The following is a 17,500-nucleotide window of genomic DNA, read 5'->3' on the forward strand; positions in this document are numbered from 1 at the left end:
TTTACAGAGTACTTAGTGGAAATATTAAGCAACCCAACTAATAGGGTTCCAACTCCCAGCAAAAATATTGGGGAACCACCCCCCGCCCTTAATCGATGTAATCAACTTTAATTTAATGCAAGTGTAAAACAATGCACAGAAATCAATTATTTTTCTACAATATTTAAATATTCAATTCAATTCAACTTTATTTATATAGTGCCAAATCACAACAAAAGTCGCCTCAAGGCGCTTCATAGATTCAACATCTTTCTTCAACAGAACTGCAGACTGCACAGATGGTATCTTCCCAAAGGCAAAAGTACTGTAGCTTACTAGATTAGATTTGATATACCTTTATTAGTCCCACAAGGGGAAATTAGGGTGTATATTAGACTTATTAGTTACTATATACAATAATGGATTTCTATACATTTCATCAGGTGACCACTTTTGTTGTAAGATTCAGATAATTATTTATTCAAAGCTTTTAAATGAGAATAAGAAAGAAAAGTATTTCTTTGTGCCCCCCTCTCCCTGTTAATGCCCTACCTGCCCCCCCTGGCAACACTTTGCTAGACCCGCCCCTGCACAGTTACCAGCTGTCAGCTACTTAGAAAAGGATGCTGGGGTTATTTATCTCTCAGAAACAGTTCATAACTTCAACTCATTCATGTCACCTAAAAGGTAAACCTGTTTCTCCATCACCTGTTCAGCTCTGATGATTCAGTAAGGACGTCTCCTGGTTTCATCTTCATGTTTCCCTCTCACCACATATCCAAACCGACATCATGACCAGCAGCTTTACAGCTGTGGCTCCAGCAAACATCAGCTGATACTAGAAATTAATATTAAATAAATTCTAACAACAGCTGATCAAGCTTAAAAGTGCTGCTGTTGTTTACCGCGACATCCGCTGGTTTCCTCTTTCTGGCGCAAAGTGGGCGATAAACAAACAAGAGAGCCGATCAGCTGATCACTGATCAGTTTTCATGATTAAAGTAGAAACAGGAGAGGGAGGGGAGAGAATGAGAGAAGTAGATGCAACTGCGCAGCAAAGACAGAACAACTCCAGCTTTGTGTCTATTTTTTAATTCTAGTCCGGGACAAATCGCTTCCTTTTCACCTCAGTATGGAGCTCAGTCCAGCTGTGGCTCAATACATCAGTTGCTTAACGTGGAAATACACATCCAGGGATGAGCTTACACACCTCACTTCTCTGGGAGAGTTTTCCCCGAGATGAAATGCCGCAGTTAGGAAGCATGTAGGAGGCTCCAAATGCTCCAGACCGCCGTCTCGCAGACAACAGCCGCTCTGTCACGTGACACATGCTGCTCTGATGCGCCGAGCTGGGTTACGCCAAGTAGCGCGTTTTGTGAGGGGATTTTGTGATACTTCGGGTCGGATTACATTTTTTATTTCTCTCCGATATCCGATCCAGTAATTTAGGTCAGTATCGGAGCGATATCGATACGTCATATCGATCGGTCCATCTCTAACAAAAACTGAAAATCTGAACCAAAAGCCAGGGGCTACTGAATCCTGACTGAAACTCTCAAAACAAATCAAAACTCCACACCTGGCTCACAAACACCTGCACATCACTCACTATAGCATTTACTGACACTGATCATCTATTTTGGAAGCATTCTTCACTTTCATTAGACCACGTCAGCCGGTTAGGTACCCGAGTCCTAGCAGCGAAGGAGCTGTGCAGACATGTGACAGACTCTTTGGATCTCCTCGAGCTGCTGCAGTCATGAATAGTTCGGTTTCATCTTCCAGCTCCAGCCTCACCAACTGAGTGCAGCACACCACAGTCCTGGCTCCACAATGCTGTCGCCAGCTCTTCCCTTACTTTATGCTCAGTCGTTATCCCAGTTACTGACACAAGCTCACAATGTAAGACAGAGTGGCCTGGTCATCAGAAAGCACTAACCTACCAATCTCTGTAATTCTAACATAAGGAACCTTATGTTATTATGAAAAGGATTTCATTACCTCTTAAAAATGAGACCCTTTAGTTCTCATTGAGACTGTGCCTCACCAGCTGATCCTGTATTAGGCAACATGTGTTTTGTTGTTTTTTGCTCTCTCTCACCTGCCGGGGGCGGTGCTCAGTATGGGCTCCCGCCCCTGGCCCACGCACCTGCCATCTCCACACCTACTGCCTACCCAGGTGATGGCAAGGCCTATTTAAGATGGCAGCACTGTGTTATTCGTCGCTGGATCGTTGAGCTATCAGCGCCAGTCACTCTGCTGGTTTGTATTAATAAACTGACTGTCTACTCTGCAAGGACTCCCGGTCTGCGCCTGAGTCCATTAACTAACACCTGACAGAGGCTTGGCTCGAACCACAGCACCGCTGCCCTCTCAAATCAGCTTTTATGTTCCCTTCTTAAAGTTGACCAGCTCACTGTGGTTGATGATTCTTCTAACACTGACCAAGTCATTGAATTTAGTCCCAGTCAAAACAGTGGGCACCACCCTCGACCGCGTTTTCACCCTGGATCTGTCCTGTGTGTGTCCGTTTTACTGTTTTGTAAGGTATTTTTCACACTTCTAAAAGTTTTGCCTTCCCACAGGACATCTCGACACTTTTTCCTACCTGCTACATTTTCAGCTCTCTTCTCTCATTTGCCCATCTGAGCACCTACCTCTTTATTATCTTGGTGCTGGCCACAATACTTCAAAAACAGCCACTGTCACCCCTTTGCTTAACCCTCCCCACATTTTAAACAGTCGATGTCCTGATGTGCTCGGGTGAAAGAGAGAGTCTGACTTTGTTTCTGCTTGATCTGTGTGCAGCCTTCAACATCACTGAATTGGAATCTCTGGCACTGCTTTCATGTGGTCACATTTTGATCATTTCAGAATTCACATTAGCAATTACTCAAACCCCCCCCCCCCCCCCCCCCATATCCATCACCGTCACTCCCTGATAGTAATGCATGAATGGTAAACATGAAATAGTCGGTTACAGCATGAAAGAAACACAAGTGGAGCTCCATTAGGCCTGGGCATCGTTGCTGATTTCTACAACCGATTCATTCTGATTCACAAGGTCAACTCAGAAATATAATTATGGTCATTTATCTTGGATATGTACTGTCAAGTAGGAACCTGCTACACCTTGTAAATTAAAAATATTTAACTCTGTTTCTCTGCAACTACAAACTGAGTGTAAACTGTCTAAGTATAACAAGAAAGCTGACACTTCATCACAGCAGACTGTGTCAAAGTCACTGAGGATAAAACACTGAGGTGTTCCTGGCCCGGTCTTTTGTAGCATATAACGCCCCTGACTATATGCTGCAGTAGATCAAAAATGGAAGAAAACCATGAATCAACATGTGAACATTACCTGATGCTGCTGAAGTGAAGCAGAGCAAACAGAGATTTTAGCTAAGCATTTTCCAATTTGGCACAATGTGTAAAAGCTGAAATTTCTTCAGTACTGAAAAGCAGAAATGGGGCTTTTTGACAGAGAAAAAACGATTTAATTTGAATAGGAATATCGATTTTTTTAACCCACCCCTATATTAGACGCACACAGCAAGGTGTCCTGTCACTGTGCAAGCGCTGGGATAAGTCTGAATGACATTATTCACTTTATGAAAACACAAATCAAGTCAAGTCAATAATCTGCTTTCCATGTCGGAGCTCCCCGATCATGTTTGTATGAAGGATGGGAACTCTCATCGCATCAGATCTAACATTTAACTTAACAACATTTTAACAGGATACAAGAATTATACACGTTATTAGATAAGGATACACTAGACCAGCGGTCCCCCACCTTTTCTGCTCCACGGACAAGTTTAATGTCCGACAATATTTTCATGGACCGGCCTGTAAGGTGTGGCGGATAAAAACAACTAAATAACATGATACGCCCGACACAAAAACTTCTATAAATATGATAATAAACAAGAATTCACCGTGTCCCACATAGCGAGCAGGTCTGGCTCAGATCTGGTATCACGCCGGCACTGCTGGCTGACGCCTGGCATGATGAGACGTAAGTCATCCAGATACAGGCCAGGCCTGGCATAGATGGCACTGTCTTATAGCACATCTGTCCTGATTGTGGTGTATGTGGCCCAGGCCCATAGAAAACAGGTCTGGCCCGGATCTGCCATCAAGCTGGCACTTCTGACTGACCGGTGTCATGGCTGAGTGTATGTCAACCAGATGTGGGCCAGGTCTGGCAATGATGGCAGTGTTTATGTTCCTATTTTCCGGGAGAGTAGAACAGCACTATATAAGAATCAGTCCATTCACTGTCTGAACAGAGGTTTGTCATGTTACTTTTGCACTGTTATGTTCCGGCACATGTTGTCATTACATGGCTTGATTAAGGGATACATTAGGCTGACATCTGAGGCCAGAGCTGAAACTGTTCAGGGCCAGCACAGGGCCAGCAGTGTGCCTGCAACTGGCCTTGTGCTGGCCCATGTGTGGGCCACCTCTGGCAAACCTGATTGATCTGGGCCATCAAAAGGCCGTCATTCTTTGCGGTATGTGGGCCATGTGTAAACACATTGTGTGGGCCAGATCCGGGCCATTCCAGTTTTGCTATGTGGGGTGATTGTGTAACTTTATTAGCAGCCTCCTCCTGAAATGCGCCAACAACATTGAGAGTAACATCCTCCTCTGTGCCCCTTAATGCACTCTCGTCGTTATGGTAACGCGTAAATTTTTTTTTTTAAATAAGTGAGTCTGAAGCTGGAAATCTAATGGGTGATGTTGAATGTTATCGGTGTATATGAACCACAGGTTAGATGTCAGTTTAAGGAGAAAGACTACTTCCAGAGTAAGATGGATTAAGTAGGACACAGTGTCCACAGGGGAGAGAGTGGGGACTGGAGAAGACTTCAGTGGACATGTAGGTGAAGAAAACAGATGTGATGAGGAGGTGTTCAGTAGGTATGGTATTAAGGAGAGAAACGCAGAAGGACAGATGTTGGTGGATTCTGATACTTCAGAAGGATGTGGAATATAGCATAGCAAGGCTAGCATGACAGTGGACACAGGAGGATCATATGCAGAAGGGGAGACTGTAAGGTGGTGTCAGAGGGGAATGCAGCCAGGCTCTGTCAGATGGCAGTCTGTAGAATGGCTTCAGACATTAAGAAGACAAAGCGAGTGAAGGCAGAGGCAAGGATTTAAATGGTGGAGGTTGAAGGAGGAGGAATAGTCCACAAAGTTCAGGGAGGAGCTGAGAAAGCACGACTGGAGTGCTGAGGAACTTCTGGTGTATCCTGTTGGACAGAGGAAGGAGAACATGAAGTTTTGGTGATACAGGAAAGCATTCACAGGAAGAGGTTGGCAATGAGAAAGTTCAACAGTCATGGAGATGAACAAAGTAGACAGGAGTGCTGGGAGGCTAGATGTACAACAAAGAGGGAGATGGCAAAGGAAAAGCGTTATGTGAGAACGAACACTGTGGAAAGAGAAAAGGAGTGGGTTCACCACAGCCAAGGTCTAGACACACGTGCAGAGGAGGGAGAAAGGATTTGGACAAAGGATCTCGAAGATAGAGCAGCCAGCAAGGACGAAAAGAAGAAGACCACAGAGAAGGTTCCTGGATGTAGCAATGGAAGACATCAGGGGGGTTGGTGTGAGAGAAGAGGATGCTATGGGTAGGCTGAGACAGAGCCAGGCGATCTGTTGTAGTGACCACCAAACGGAAAAGCCGAAACACGTCATAGAAGTAAGATTAAGGCATTTATGAGTGTTACATTTTCACTATTCCCAATCCAAACGAAAACAGTCTTGCTGGGATACAGATCTTTCTCAGCTTTAACACTGCACACCCATCTGGTCACACAAGTCAGTGCAAGGCTTGTTCCCATGAGGAAAACTCCAGTGTGGGTCTGAAACGTGAGACCCTGCCAGAATGTCAAACTATGTCTGAATCACAGAGAACTTTGATCATTTGTTATTTCGCGAGAATTTGCTCTCGTGACTGCTTTTTTTAAGCTCTTAACTCTGTATGGCATGACAACTAACCACAGCATATGGTAAAATAGAGTGTTTCCTATCTCTATACCACCTGCAGAATATTTTTATTTCTTTCACTAAGCAGCCACTTTGTGTCAGGGAGTTAACCGGTAAGTAGCCAATATCACATTTCTAATGTGCTCTGCTTTGATTAGATTATATGCACCCACATGCTTACTTTGGCGTCCTTTCAAGGGCACTTTGAATAAGCAAACACCGTTTGTCATCAAGTCACTGTAGTCTACTGTCAGTTTGGAAGAAAAATGAATCGTAATCAGATTACAGACACTCCTTTTCTACACAGAGTAACAGTAACAGCCCTCTTATTTGTCCAGTACAGGTGCCTGCATCACAAAACTGTTACACCATCAAGCAACAGCAAGAAGTCACTGCAGCTGATGAAAAACTATTTAAATTGAGAAACAAAAGTGCTTTCACCTCTTACACCAGACACAGAACAACATCCACACATAAAAGCTATCAGTTGTTATTAGCCAACCAGCTAAAGTATTAAGTCATAACATATGCCTCCGTCTTTTATTATCCTGGCACACAAGTAGGCGTGCCAGGATAAGAAAGATAACACATTAAAGTGGAAAGATTAGCCTGAGTAACAGGCCAGAGTAAGACTGAGTAAGCTTTGCAAAAGCCTGAGGCACAGGACATTTATCTAGCTGCTGTTTACTTCCCCAAGGACACTTTGGTTAATGACTGCCCACTTTAAAATCTACTGGCTTTTATTTTGCTGTATAGTTGCTGGACATGCATGCAATTTAACCGCTATGGGAATGTTCAGTCAAAGGGTCGGACAACTGACAACGGCTTTCCTCTATAGCCGGAGCTGAGAATCTAACACATAAACCCAGGAAACTTTAACTAAAGGTTACATCTACAAGTAACTAATTACAATTACAATAGTATAACAAGTAATCAAGAGGAATTAAATACGTGGACTTCCTTATTCTTATTTATCTACATAATTACCATGGTTGATTTCAAAGCGTGAACAGTCACGTTGACCCATTCATTAAATATTTGTGGGAAAGTGCAGCGTGACGACGTGTTTTGCCAAATGATAATAACACAAAACACTCATCATCCACCATCCTGCAGCATCTGACTGAAGCCTTAAATACTGTGCATAAAAATATTTATGTGAAACACACACTGCACAACCACCTGTGTCACAAGACAAGGCGTGAAACTTGCACTGAGATACTAACGGTACAGTTTGGTATACTTTGTTGTGTATTTTGTATGTTTTTGGACAAAGACACCATAGTCGTCATTTTCCTACGTACGTGTCCACAATACATTTTAAATCAAGCAATCAAGATGGAACTGACTTTCAGTTTTCATTCCACAGTTTCAAAAAAGAATTGCATTAACTGTTTACAGACATTGTTAAACCTTTAAGACCTACCACAGAACCAAGTCCGCCAGAGCTTATATTATATTTTTACCTGCTGTGGAGCCATTTTTGGGAGCACTTCAAGTTGCTATACATCAATACAACCATTATAGCCCAAATCTTAATAATATGTCTGCATTATGTGCATAGCAATTACATAAAACTGCAAAGAATGCGATAAACTACAAAAAATTGAAAATCGTTTTTGTTTTTTTAACATATATTTCTAGTTAGAGAAATTTAAGAGGCTTATCCCTCAAAACTGTAAATACAAAAAAGTTGCACAAAATAGTTTCCCACCACAGGAAACTTAATTTAAGTGTCTTCATAGTTTTATTTTTGAAATACACCAATTTTTATACACTGCAGGAAAAACGAAAATAAATATTATAATGCAAATTTGCAAAAAAAAGCAGCATCTGCATCAAAATAAACTATTTCCAGCTGTGCAATATGAGTCCTAAGCATCCCAGAAACGACACAGAAAGTCATAAAGTCAAACATAACTTTTAAAAACACCAGTATAGGCTCATAAGGCCACGATGGTAAAAAACTACATTTCCGCAAAATGACGTCACTTCCAGTTTCGGGCAGGTCATGGCGGACATGCGATAGTTCGCGCTGATGGACGGAGGAAGTGTTACAAACAGCTGATCGGATCAGCAAAGCGTGTTTCTGGAATATTATGTTTTTGTTGCTGCGAGTGCTTTTTATGCAGTTTTTGCAAAGCTATATGTGGAAGGAAACCGTGACCGAGGACAAGCTGATGGCATCAGATGTAAGTACAACTCCTCCGGTTTCATATGCAGAAAAAATTATTGCGCTAGCTTACGTGGTTGCAGAACACCCGGATTTAAAAATAGTTACGCAAAATGGAGCGTGCCGGCTCTGACCGGTTTTAAAGGGTTAAACCCAGTCTCTCATTTCCATCATCTCTACAGAAACGACACCCATTCCAATTATTTTAAAGCACCGCCTTTGATGAAGCAATCAATGTGCTGTGGGTTGGTGTCTTGCAGCGTCTATCACCCTCAGACCAATGTGTTGGTGGAGCAGCTGGATAAAACTCCACAATTCTCAAGGATGAATGCATTTGGGATCACTGCCCAGACCCTCTGCTGTTGGGAGCTACACCAGGCCTCCACAGGACTTTCTCCCTTTGAGTTACTCTATGGCAGGGAGCCGCGGGGGTGTTTAAAGAAAACTGGGAGGAAAGTCCAAGCCCACCTAAGAAATACATTCAATAAGTTCTGGACTAAAGCTACACACAGTGGGGAGGTTGTCATTGGAGAACAGGAACCCAACAGAGGGGCTAGGCCCAGACCATCTTTACCAAGAGGTAAAGTGCTGTGCTACTCCCTTCCTCTAGCTCAAAGTTACTCGCCAAGTGGCAAAGAGCCATGGTGGGGGACGCTGACCTCCTCAAAGCATCGAGAGAAGCTAAATCCACTTCTCTGGCGAGCCTGGTGAAGGGAAAAAATAAGCTGGGGCCGGGGACGCCATGTTTCACTATTCCCACCTCCCTCCATTGTGAGGACTATCTCACACAGGCCCAGAGAGCGGATGTTGCTGCAATGCAACAGCGTTTTGCAGATGTGTTCTCCATCCTGCCTGGTTGTACCACTCACATAGAGGACAATTTTGACAGGCGCCCTGGCGTGATGGTGTGCTCACGGCCCTATCAGTTACACAAAAGACAAATTGTTAAGATGGAAAAGGCGGAAGTGCTGAAAATGGGACTAATAGAAGATTCACGCCCCACAGTTTTTGTGGTGAAGAAAGATGGGTCTATATGGTTCTGTGTTGACTAACATAAGACCTGAACGAGGTCTCACAGTTTCATGCGTATCCCATTCCCCGGGTCGACGGGGTGGTTGATTGCTTTCGCCATTACCTCCTGGGGCGCTCTTTCACCATCTGGTCAGATCAAACCCTGCTGCAGTAGCATGAAGCATGAAGCATGCCAACAGCCAGATCACCCAGTGCTATCTGGCCTTACAGCCTTTTAAGTTCAAGCTGGTCCATAGGCTGGGGGTACACATAGTCACTGCTGATCATGGTGGGCTAGGCTGCACGGCTCCCCGGCCTAAGTCAGAAGTGGGGGTATGGGACAGGGTGTGGTCTGTGGCTCAGCTGCAGGGAAGGGGAGGAGCAGTGGGTTCACGGTGTGGCGTCATCAGCTAATTATGCGTCTTCTGATGATAGAGCAGTGATTGGCTGAGCTGGAGTGTGGCAGCTGGAAAGGTGTGGAGTGGACTGACTGAAAAACACTGTAAATAAACATACACTTGGGTGTGGTTTAGCTCAGTGGGATGAGCGGGCAACCGTATGCCATATGGCTGAGAGCGGCGGGCCCGGGCTCAGGGTTTGAGTCCGACCCGCGGACACATCCCCCCCTCACTCTCCTGTCAGTCTTCACTGTAACTATCCAATAAAGCCAGAGAAAGGCCTAAAAATAATCATTTAAAAATAAACATTTCATTGGCAACGAGAATATGATTCCCAGAGACTCGTGAAAACATGAATATTGATGTTTAGCATGATTTAAACGTGTGTGTTTGTGTCATCGTTTGATCATTTTAATGATATATTTGCTTTTCTTACCACAACACATAGAAAGCTTTGTAGCTAATTATAAACACTTTTTACATGGAATACCTCATTGAGAATGCTTTCCAGTGTGGGAGGTGTGTCCACTTGTGGAATGTCAAACTCCTTATCATCAATCTGAGAACAAAAGTCAAACAGAAACATACAGGATCAGAACGCTGCACTAGTGTCTCGGTGTCCTGCTTTAACTTATCATGTACACAATGCATTTTAGCACAACACAAGAGAGCATGCAGCACAATTATGACTGCAATTTATAATAATCTATTGTAATTTGTGACTGAACATTCTTCAAACTAAGCTTTGCTTTGCAAGGAAAACACATTTGTGAGCAGCAGAGTTGAGTATGTGGGTAGTGCCCATGCAAAACCAGCTTGTTTTGCTATTTACTTTATTTGTTGTTTGGTGCTGTTTGATGCCCGGAGTCTAAAGAATCAAGCTACATTTGCAACTTAACACTTTTTCCATTTAACAAACTGGAGCTTCAGGAGCATGTGGAAGTTTTAATCACTGGACTGGTTCAGGACAGTCTGACTGTGGAAGCCGAGGCCAAAGGTGCTTAAGCCACATAAACCACCTGTGTAAAGAGCTGCAGACTGCAGTTTACAGACTTATCCCGTCCAGCCATTACAACTTAAAGGAAAGTTTTCACTGCTGTTATTGAGTCTGAAGGTTGATTTTATATGGACAACAGCTGATGCACTTCTGCCCATGAGGAGCACAGACTTCATTTCTGCTGCTCCTCTAAATTTCTTCTCTGTAAGAATTATGAGTCTGTGTGCTAAAAGAATTCTTTGACACTATTTCCCTTTTTCAGCAGATCGAGCTCCTGCAGACTCCAGATGAAACGTCCACTCTGTGTGGCTCTCACAGCAAACACTCGGTCACATCCAATAGAGACGACTGTGCTGCGGTTTGCAGACACGTGTAACAAAGCTTCCATACACAGCTTTGCATAATGGACACATGTAACGACAGCTGCTCCATCCTGAACTCTCTGCTCTTTAAGCCCAACATACATGACAAGTACTGCACTCTGTGTGTACACATGCTTAGATGCAGCTGACCAACAGATGGCAGCATTAGATAGCTACACTGTATTATGACAGCCTTCCATAAATATGTGCTAAGGTTACAATGCAGGGCTATGTTACTAAGATTACTTTACATGACAGCAGCACAGTGTCTTGTGAAGCCTGTTAGGAATGTCTCAGTTGAAGGAAGAGACCCTACAGAGTAGAAAAGCACATTTTAATTACTGCTGAAACACAGTCCACTGTGTAATATCATAATTAGGGGCAGATCCTTCTGACAGAGAGCAGAACGAAAAGCAGTCAAAATCCAGAATGAGCTTTGACTGTCCTCATGAAGCCAGAAGACTCATTGAAAAGCTGCTGACTGTCTAACTCCAACTGAGGTTGTAGGCTTCAGGAGGCAGCTAACACAAAGAAAGAGCTCAAAGCCCAAAGCTGCTTTTCCATTTATGGATCAATTTTCTGATACTTACTAATGGAAGATTTGTTTTCTTTCAGTTGCCGTCTCTTTTGTTTCTCTTAATGCAGGCAAATGCTTGTGCAATTAAATTAAAAGAACCCATCTTTTTGCCCACATTGTCTAGAAAGTCTTGCTCCTCAAGCAAACAGCAGCCAAATGGCCAATCTAGCAGGATCCCCTAAGAACTTGCTATTACTTCATCATGATTTAATCACACAGCTTGATTCACTGAACACAGATTCAGGTGCTGGAAACATTTCCCAGGACATTTCTTTGAGATTGACATGATAGAGCTGGTGCAGTACAATGCAAATGTCCCATCACGTCCCAAAGCTGCTCTGTTTGGATCTGTTGGCTGTTTAGGCCATCTGAGTACAGTGAACTCATCATCATATCTGAGCTGATATGAGATGGTGTTATCCTCCTGGAAGCAGCCATCAGAGAATGAGCACAGTGCTGTCATAAAGGGATGCTCTTGTGCATATCGTGGTTGTAACAAGTGGTGACTGACTTCTTCTTGCATTCCTAACAGCACGAAGCAGACTCGCCATTCTTCCCAGTCCTTTGACAACAGCAACTCCCAGGGAAATACCCAGGAAATTATGCACTAAATTCATACCATGTGATTGGCTGATTTAAGAATTCCCATTCAAATGCAGTTAAACAATTGTACTTAATTGTACCCAATGAAGTGGACAATTAGTGTTTCTTAGGAAAATCTGAGATCATGTATTAGAAGAACTAAAAAGAAATGCATCTGTGCACTGAAGGTGTTTTTGCAGAGGACAATGAACACTGTTTTATACAAGACTAATGCTGAGAGTGTAAAAAATGTCATTTAAAAATGCAACAGCTCATCTTTTGCTTTTAAAAAAGGAACATTCTCCTTAAAACTGACCACAGATGCACCGATCAGCCAGGGACAAGAATCTTCACCATGTTTTGGGCCCTGACCAGTGACGGGCCAGGCAGCCTCGCATATATTATTATGAACCATTTGATTTTAAGCATGCACAGCACTTGCTCAGCGGCACAATGTCGCTCACACATTCACAGAACAAGCTAACATGTGGTTAGCGTGGAAGCTCTTTGCTGTGAGTGCAGAAACAAAGCAAACTGCAAAAATGTGCGTGACAACAAACCTCATCAGACACTAAATCACGTTCAGTCAGCTGAACTTTCAAGATGGTAACAAAGTGGATACAATTAACAACATCCAGAGCTCAGAGGCAGCTAGCCTCGTCATGAGGACCCAAGAAGGTTAAAGGACAATTGGGGAGAAAACGAAAAAAGCACTGATTTCCTGTTATATGCTGAAGTTAGAAACCTCTGATGGTAAACGATGGACGCACTTGACATTTGTTTTGTTACAAAAATCTCTGCACTTGCTTTTGTCTGGTGAGGTAAAGGTGGGAGGCTGTACACCAGCTTATTCTCTCTTCATCTGCTGCAGCTCTCCAGTAGCAGTGCATGTTTTCAGTTGTTTCAATGACAGAAGATCATGGAGCTTACAGCACTTTGGGGAAAATTAGAATTATTTCTCTTTTTATAACAAATATTTTGCATTGAAGAAAAGTTGTTGGGGTTTTTTGCTTTTCTTTAATGTCAGTTATAGCTCTTAGAAAGAAAACTGGAATCTGCAAAAAGGACCAGGTCAAACTAAGGAAAAGAGAAAAGCAGAAATCGGATGATCTCTATGACTGTCTTATTGCCAGTCTGGGGAATCGATGTTTTCGTTTAGATAAACTGTGCCACGTCCCGACAGCACAGTGAGAACTACTTGATTACATCCCAAAAGGTTGATTCTGCTCATCTGGACGTAAAACCAGTTCATTCTAAGCGTGTGCAACACATTAACTTTTGGGGATTTCCTCACCTGGATGATTGCGCATGCGTCACATGACAGCTGTCACACTTTAACATACAGCCTTGGTCATAAATGGGCTCACCAAGCTCACCTTGAAAACAGTAATGCTGGTATGGGCTTTCATCACTACATTACATCATATTATGCAATTTGAAAAAGTGTAAACAAACAGGCGCCACTGGGCCTCATTTTGAGCCATCGGAGGATAATCATGATCGTTATTAACACGGCGTTTCTGCCCGTTCACGTCAGAGGCCCGTGCGTTGGTGATTTATTGCAGTCGCATGTCATTCTTTCACACCTAGATCAAGGTGTAGTCCAGCTCTTCATGCACCTGTAAACGTCACCAGCTGAACTACACCCCAGCGGAGTTCGTGCTAACCCCACACAGCAAAGCAGGACGAATAAAGAGCCTCTCACCGAGTCCACCTCCATCAGGTTCAGCTGGGAAGAGGCAGACAGTAGGCTGTGGGAGTCCGGGGAATGCGACATGTCTCTGTTTACACGGACAAAACTCGGACCGCTGCAGAAAACAGAGGCGCTTTCCGTATATTGATCTACGCATGCGCGACAATGCGTAGACAATTCAAATCGGAACTCGAAATGGGTTTTACGCCCTTCCTTTCACAATAAAAGCGCAGGACTCATACAGTGAGTGAACTCGGCTCAATCCTCCCAGTGACCCTGTGGACAAGTGGAAATAAAAGGATGGACAGACATTACCTCGTTAAATGAACTCTGGCTATAAAGCCTATTTAAGGGGCAGGGATAGCTCAGTAGGTAAAGTGGTCGCCCCATGATCGGAAGGTCGGCGGTTCGAATCCACTTAACGGCTACCCTGAGGTACCCCTGAGCAAGGTACCGTCCCTACACACTGCTCCCCGGGCGCCTGCTTAGTGGGCTGCCCACTGCTTCACTGAGTGAATGGGTCAAATGCAGAGAAAAACAAGTAATTTCCCCATGGGGATCAATAAAGTATCCATTATTATTATTATTAATGATCAATGAAAAAAAAATGTTTAAAAAAACAAACTTTTAAAAGTAACTGCACAAACAAAGAAAAATTTGTGTAATTACCAATCAAATCATAAGAAATATTCACTGATATTGTATAATACGTGTCTCTTTAGTTGTACACTAAACATATTTCACACAAAATATTTTCATCTGTTTTAAAAAATACAGTAATATATGCTTATGAGGTTTGGCTTGAATTCAAACTCTGCTTTGTACATTCTGCATTTCAGAAAAAAATCACAAAGAAAATTCCTTACAAAATGCACACACAAGAAGCTTAAAACTCTCCTGCAACTGAAGAGTTTTAACTGATGTAAGGAAAGACAACCACTTTGTAGAAACAAGCAAAAAATAGATGCAGATACTGCTACTGAGGTATTTTAATCAGAATCTCAATCATAAATTCTTTTCAAAATAAAAAATATATGTAGATTTTATAAAGGATAGTAAAATCACTGTCTCACTCCCTGGGGATGGTATGTGTTCCTCAAGCTCCTCGCGAGTTTGAGGGATCTGTGCATCTTAGCTGATCCTAGGACTGCACTCTTCTGGACAGAGACCTCTGATGTTGTTCCTGGAATCTGCTATAGCAACTTTTCTACTTTTGGGAGTTATAGCTCATAATGTTCCTATTATCACTGAGACCTTCCTTCAACATCTGCTCCAACTGGTCCTGCAGTCCCTGGTAATTCTCTGGTTTCTCTTTTCTTTCTTCAGACTTTATCCTTCAAGCTCGGGTCCTCTACCAGACGCCTGGGAGCTTGACAATCCTCCGATCCTCCACCTTTCTGTCGGCCCTTGGTATTTTTCATTGATCATTTATTTCGAGCATTTGCGTACATATAAACAAAATAGAGCATGTATACAGGAAGGAAAACACTGTCTCCTAGTACAACAGGTGCTCGAAAAGGAGTGAGAAGTAGTAATTCTTATATATCTGTGAAGGTTCTCAGTTATCCAGGTCATTGACGCTTTTCTTTCCAAGGAGCTTGCAAAGAAAAGCGTCTGGACTTCTTTAAGTTGCTTGAAGACGTTTCACGTCTCATCCGAGAAGCTTCTTTAGTTCTAAGGTCAAATGGTGGGGAGCCCCAGATTTAAGCCCAGTGGGAGTGTCCGCCTGCGGAAAATACAGAGACATGCTACAAATGTGCTCACAGAGAGAACTCAGAGAAACCAGACAGACATGGGCACGTGACTGGGTAAACAAACATGAGGACACTCATAAACAAACCAGAAATCTATCATAAATAACAAACTCAGAAGCACTAGAAAACTAGAACACAAATATCGCATACTTTCAAAGAAATAACCCAAAATTCCAAAACCAAACTGAAAATACTGGGTCAGTGATCCAGGACCATGACAGGGTGCTCTGCTGAGCAATCTAAATCCCTCGATGATCCCAGCTCAGCCACAGGTACCCACAGTTTAACATCACTGTCAACACTGCAGGAGACTCTGGAGACAGACTAAGGATGAACATATGTAGTCTCCACTCTTACAGTGTTCACAGGTCAGCATCTGTGTTTCTTCTGATATTTAGTAAAAACTTGTCTTAAGCTGTAATGCAATACAGCATTAAAGCTGTTAATCCATCTGCTGGATCATGGATAGAGAGCTGGAAGTGTACGGAGGTGGAGTCCTGCTCCTAAATGAAGTTTTCCCTTTGACTGTCTTTTTAATTCCCTGAAGCAGCTGGTTGCAGTGGAAGCTTAGCGTCTGTTTCAAACACATTTTTGAAAATATTTTCTTCTTGGCCTTTTATTGGCTTTATTGACAGAGACAGTGAAGAGATGACAGGAAGGAAAGCAGGGGGAGAGAGGAGGAAGCGATTACGTCTTTAAGGCATCTCAAGCATGCTCAATCATCCAGGTAAGTAAATTTCCAAAAGTTCTTTCTGTTAATCTGGAAATCTGGAACTCACATCACTTAGTAATGACAACAACATTATCATCCTTCCGGCAGACAAGGGGAGGTGCACAGTTTTGCTAAACCAGAAAGACTATCATGAGAAAATACTTATGAGCCCCTGAAACGAGACCCAGGAAGTGGCTACAGGAAGGATAGACTGTCTGAGGCAGTTAGAACAAGACGAGGCTACTACCTCATACCACAGGCTGCACCCAGGGGAAGCTACACCAAGTCTGTACGGGTTCAGCTCAACACTGGCATTATTGTCCCTCACATAAATATTGTGAATGTTGACATTGTTGACATTGCCATCACTGACACGGTCAACATCTGGTTCATTCATTCATTCATTCATTCCATGAATGAATGAATGAACCAGCCTCCAAAAATGTTATTATAGATACCAAGATAAAGATTGTTCAGTAAGAGTGCACTATTAGGTTCATAAGCTGGTCCCTGGTCTCCTCTTGGAAACATTTCTGGGTTAACCTGTCGGCCTCCAAGATCATTTTATCTTTTAATTAGCATTCATAGCTGCTGAAAATCAGTTATTCATCAACTTCAACACTGAATACATGTGCTTACCATTACGGTTATTTAGTGATCCATCTGCTCTTCCACTCATTTTGACTACAAGGAACACAAAACAACAATGGTCACTAAACCTCAACTCAGAATGTTCAGAGAATTTGCTTTTTTGTGATAACTTCAGGCTGCGTCCACACGTACACGGCTATGTTTGAAAACGGAAAAATCCTGTCCACATGTGCAGTTTTGAAAAAATATCTCCTTCCACATGTAAACTCTAAAAACAAAGTCAAAAACTGTCAAGAACACGCCAAATCTTAACTGTGTAGAAATGTTGGCCAATCAGAAGTCTAGAAGCCTGGGAGGAAAACCTCTCAAAACCTCACGTACTTCTGTACAATGTAGCTGCCATCACCAGTGTGTGAGTGTGTGTGTGAATGGGTGGATGACTGAATGTAGTGCAAAGCGCTTTGGGTCCTTAGGGACAAATACAGGCCATTTACCATTTCTGAAAAGTTTTTCTCTTCCTGGAAAAGCCGCTAATTTTGTGTTACTTTCACGTGTCTTCATCCTTTCAAATGTTAATAACTAAAGACAGCATTTTGGCTAGAATACACTCACAACTTTGGAATGGGCAAAATGCATACAGCATACATAAATGTATTTATTTATTTTAT

The 17,500-nt window shown here is 42.8% G+C and overlaps 2 protein-coding genes across 6 annotated transcripts in view; one reads left to right on the top strand and one right to left on the bottom strand.

The window, feature by feature from the left end:
* The window catches only part of vps8 (VPS8 subunit of CORVET complex), a 73,355-nt gene extending 59,416 nt beyond the window's left edge, over positions 1–13,939 (bottom strand). For 4 of the 5 annotated variants that reach the window (XM_026190281.2, XM_026190280.2, XM_080287686.1 and 1 more), the window contains exons 1-2: positions 13,788–13,939; positions 10,055–10,123 (exon numbers count right to left, since the gene is read on the bottom strand). In XM_026190281.2, coding sequence (XP_026046066.1) covers positions 10,055–10,123; positions 13,788–13,859 — 141 coding nt within the window. In that variant the 5' untranslated portion in view covers positions 13,860–13,939. The remainder of the gene's footprint in view (positions 1–10,054; positions 10,124–13,787) is intronic. The other variant, XM_080287687.1, reaches the window with a different exon arrangement.
* tk2 (thymidine kinase 2) overlaps positions 1–17,500 on the top strand; it is a 300,481-nt gene that overhangs the window by 98,895 nt on the left and 184,086 nt on the right. The gene's annotated exons all lie outside the window — the stretch shown is intronic.

Source organism: Astatotilapia calliptera, chromosome 13, assembly GCF_964374335.1.
Source record: "Astatotilapia calliptera chromosome 13, fAstCal68.1, whole genome shotgun sequence".
NCBI lineage: Eukaryota > Metazoa > Chordata > Actinopteri > Cichliformes > Cichlidae > Astatotilapia > Astatotilapia calliptera.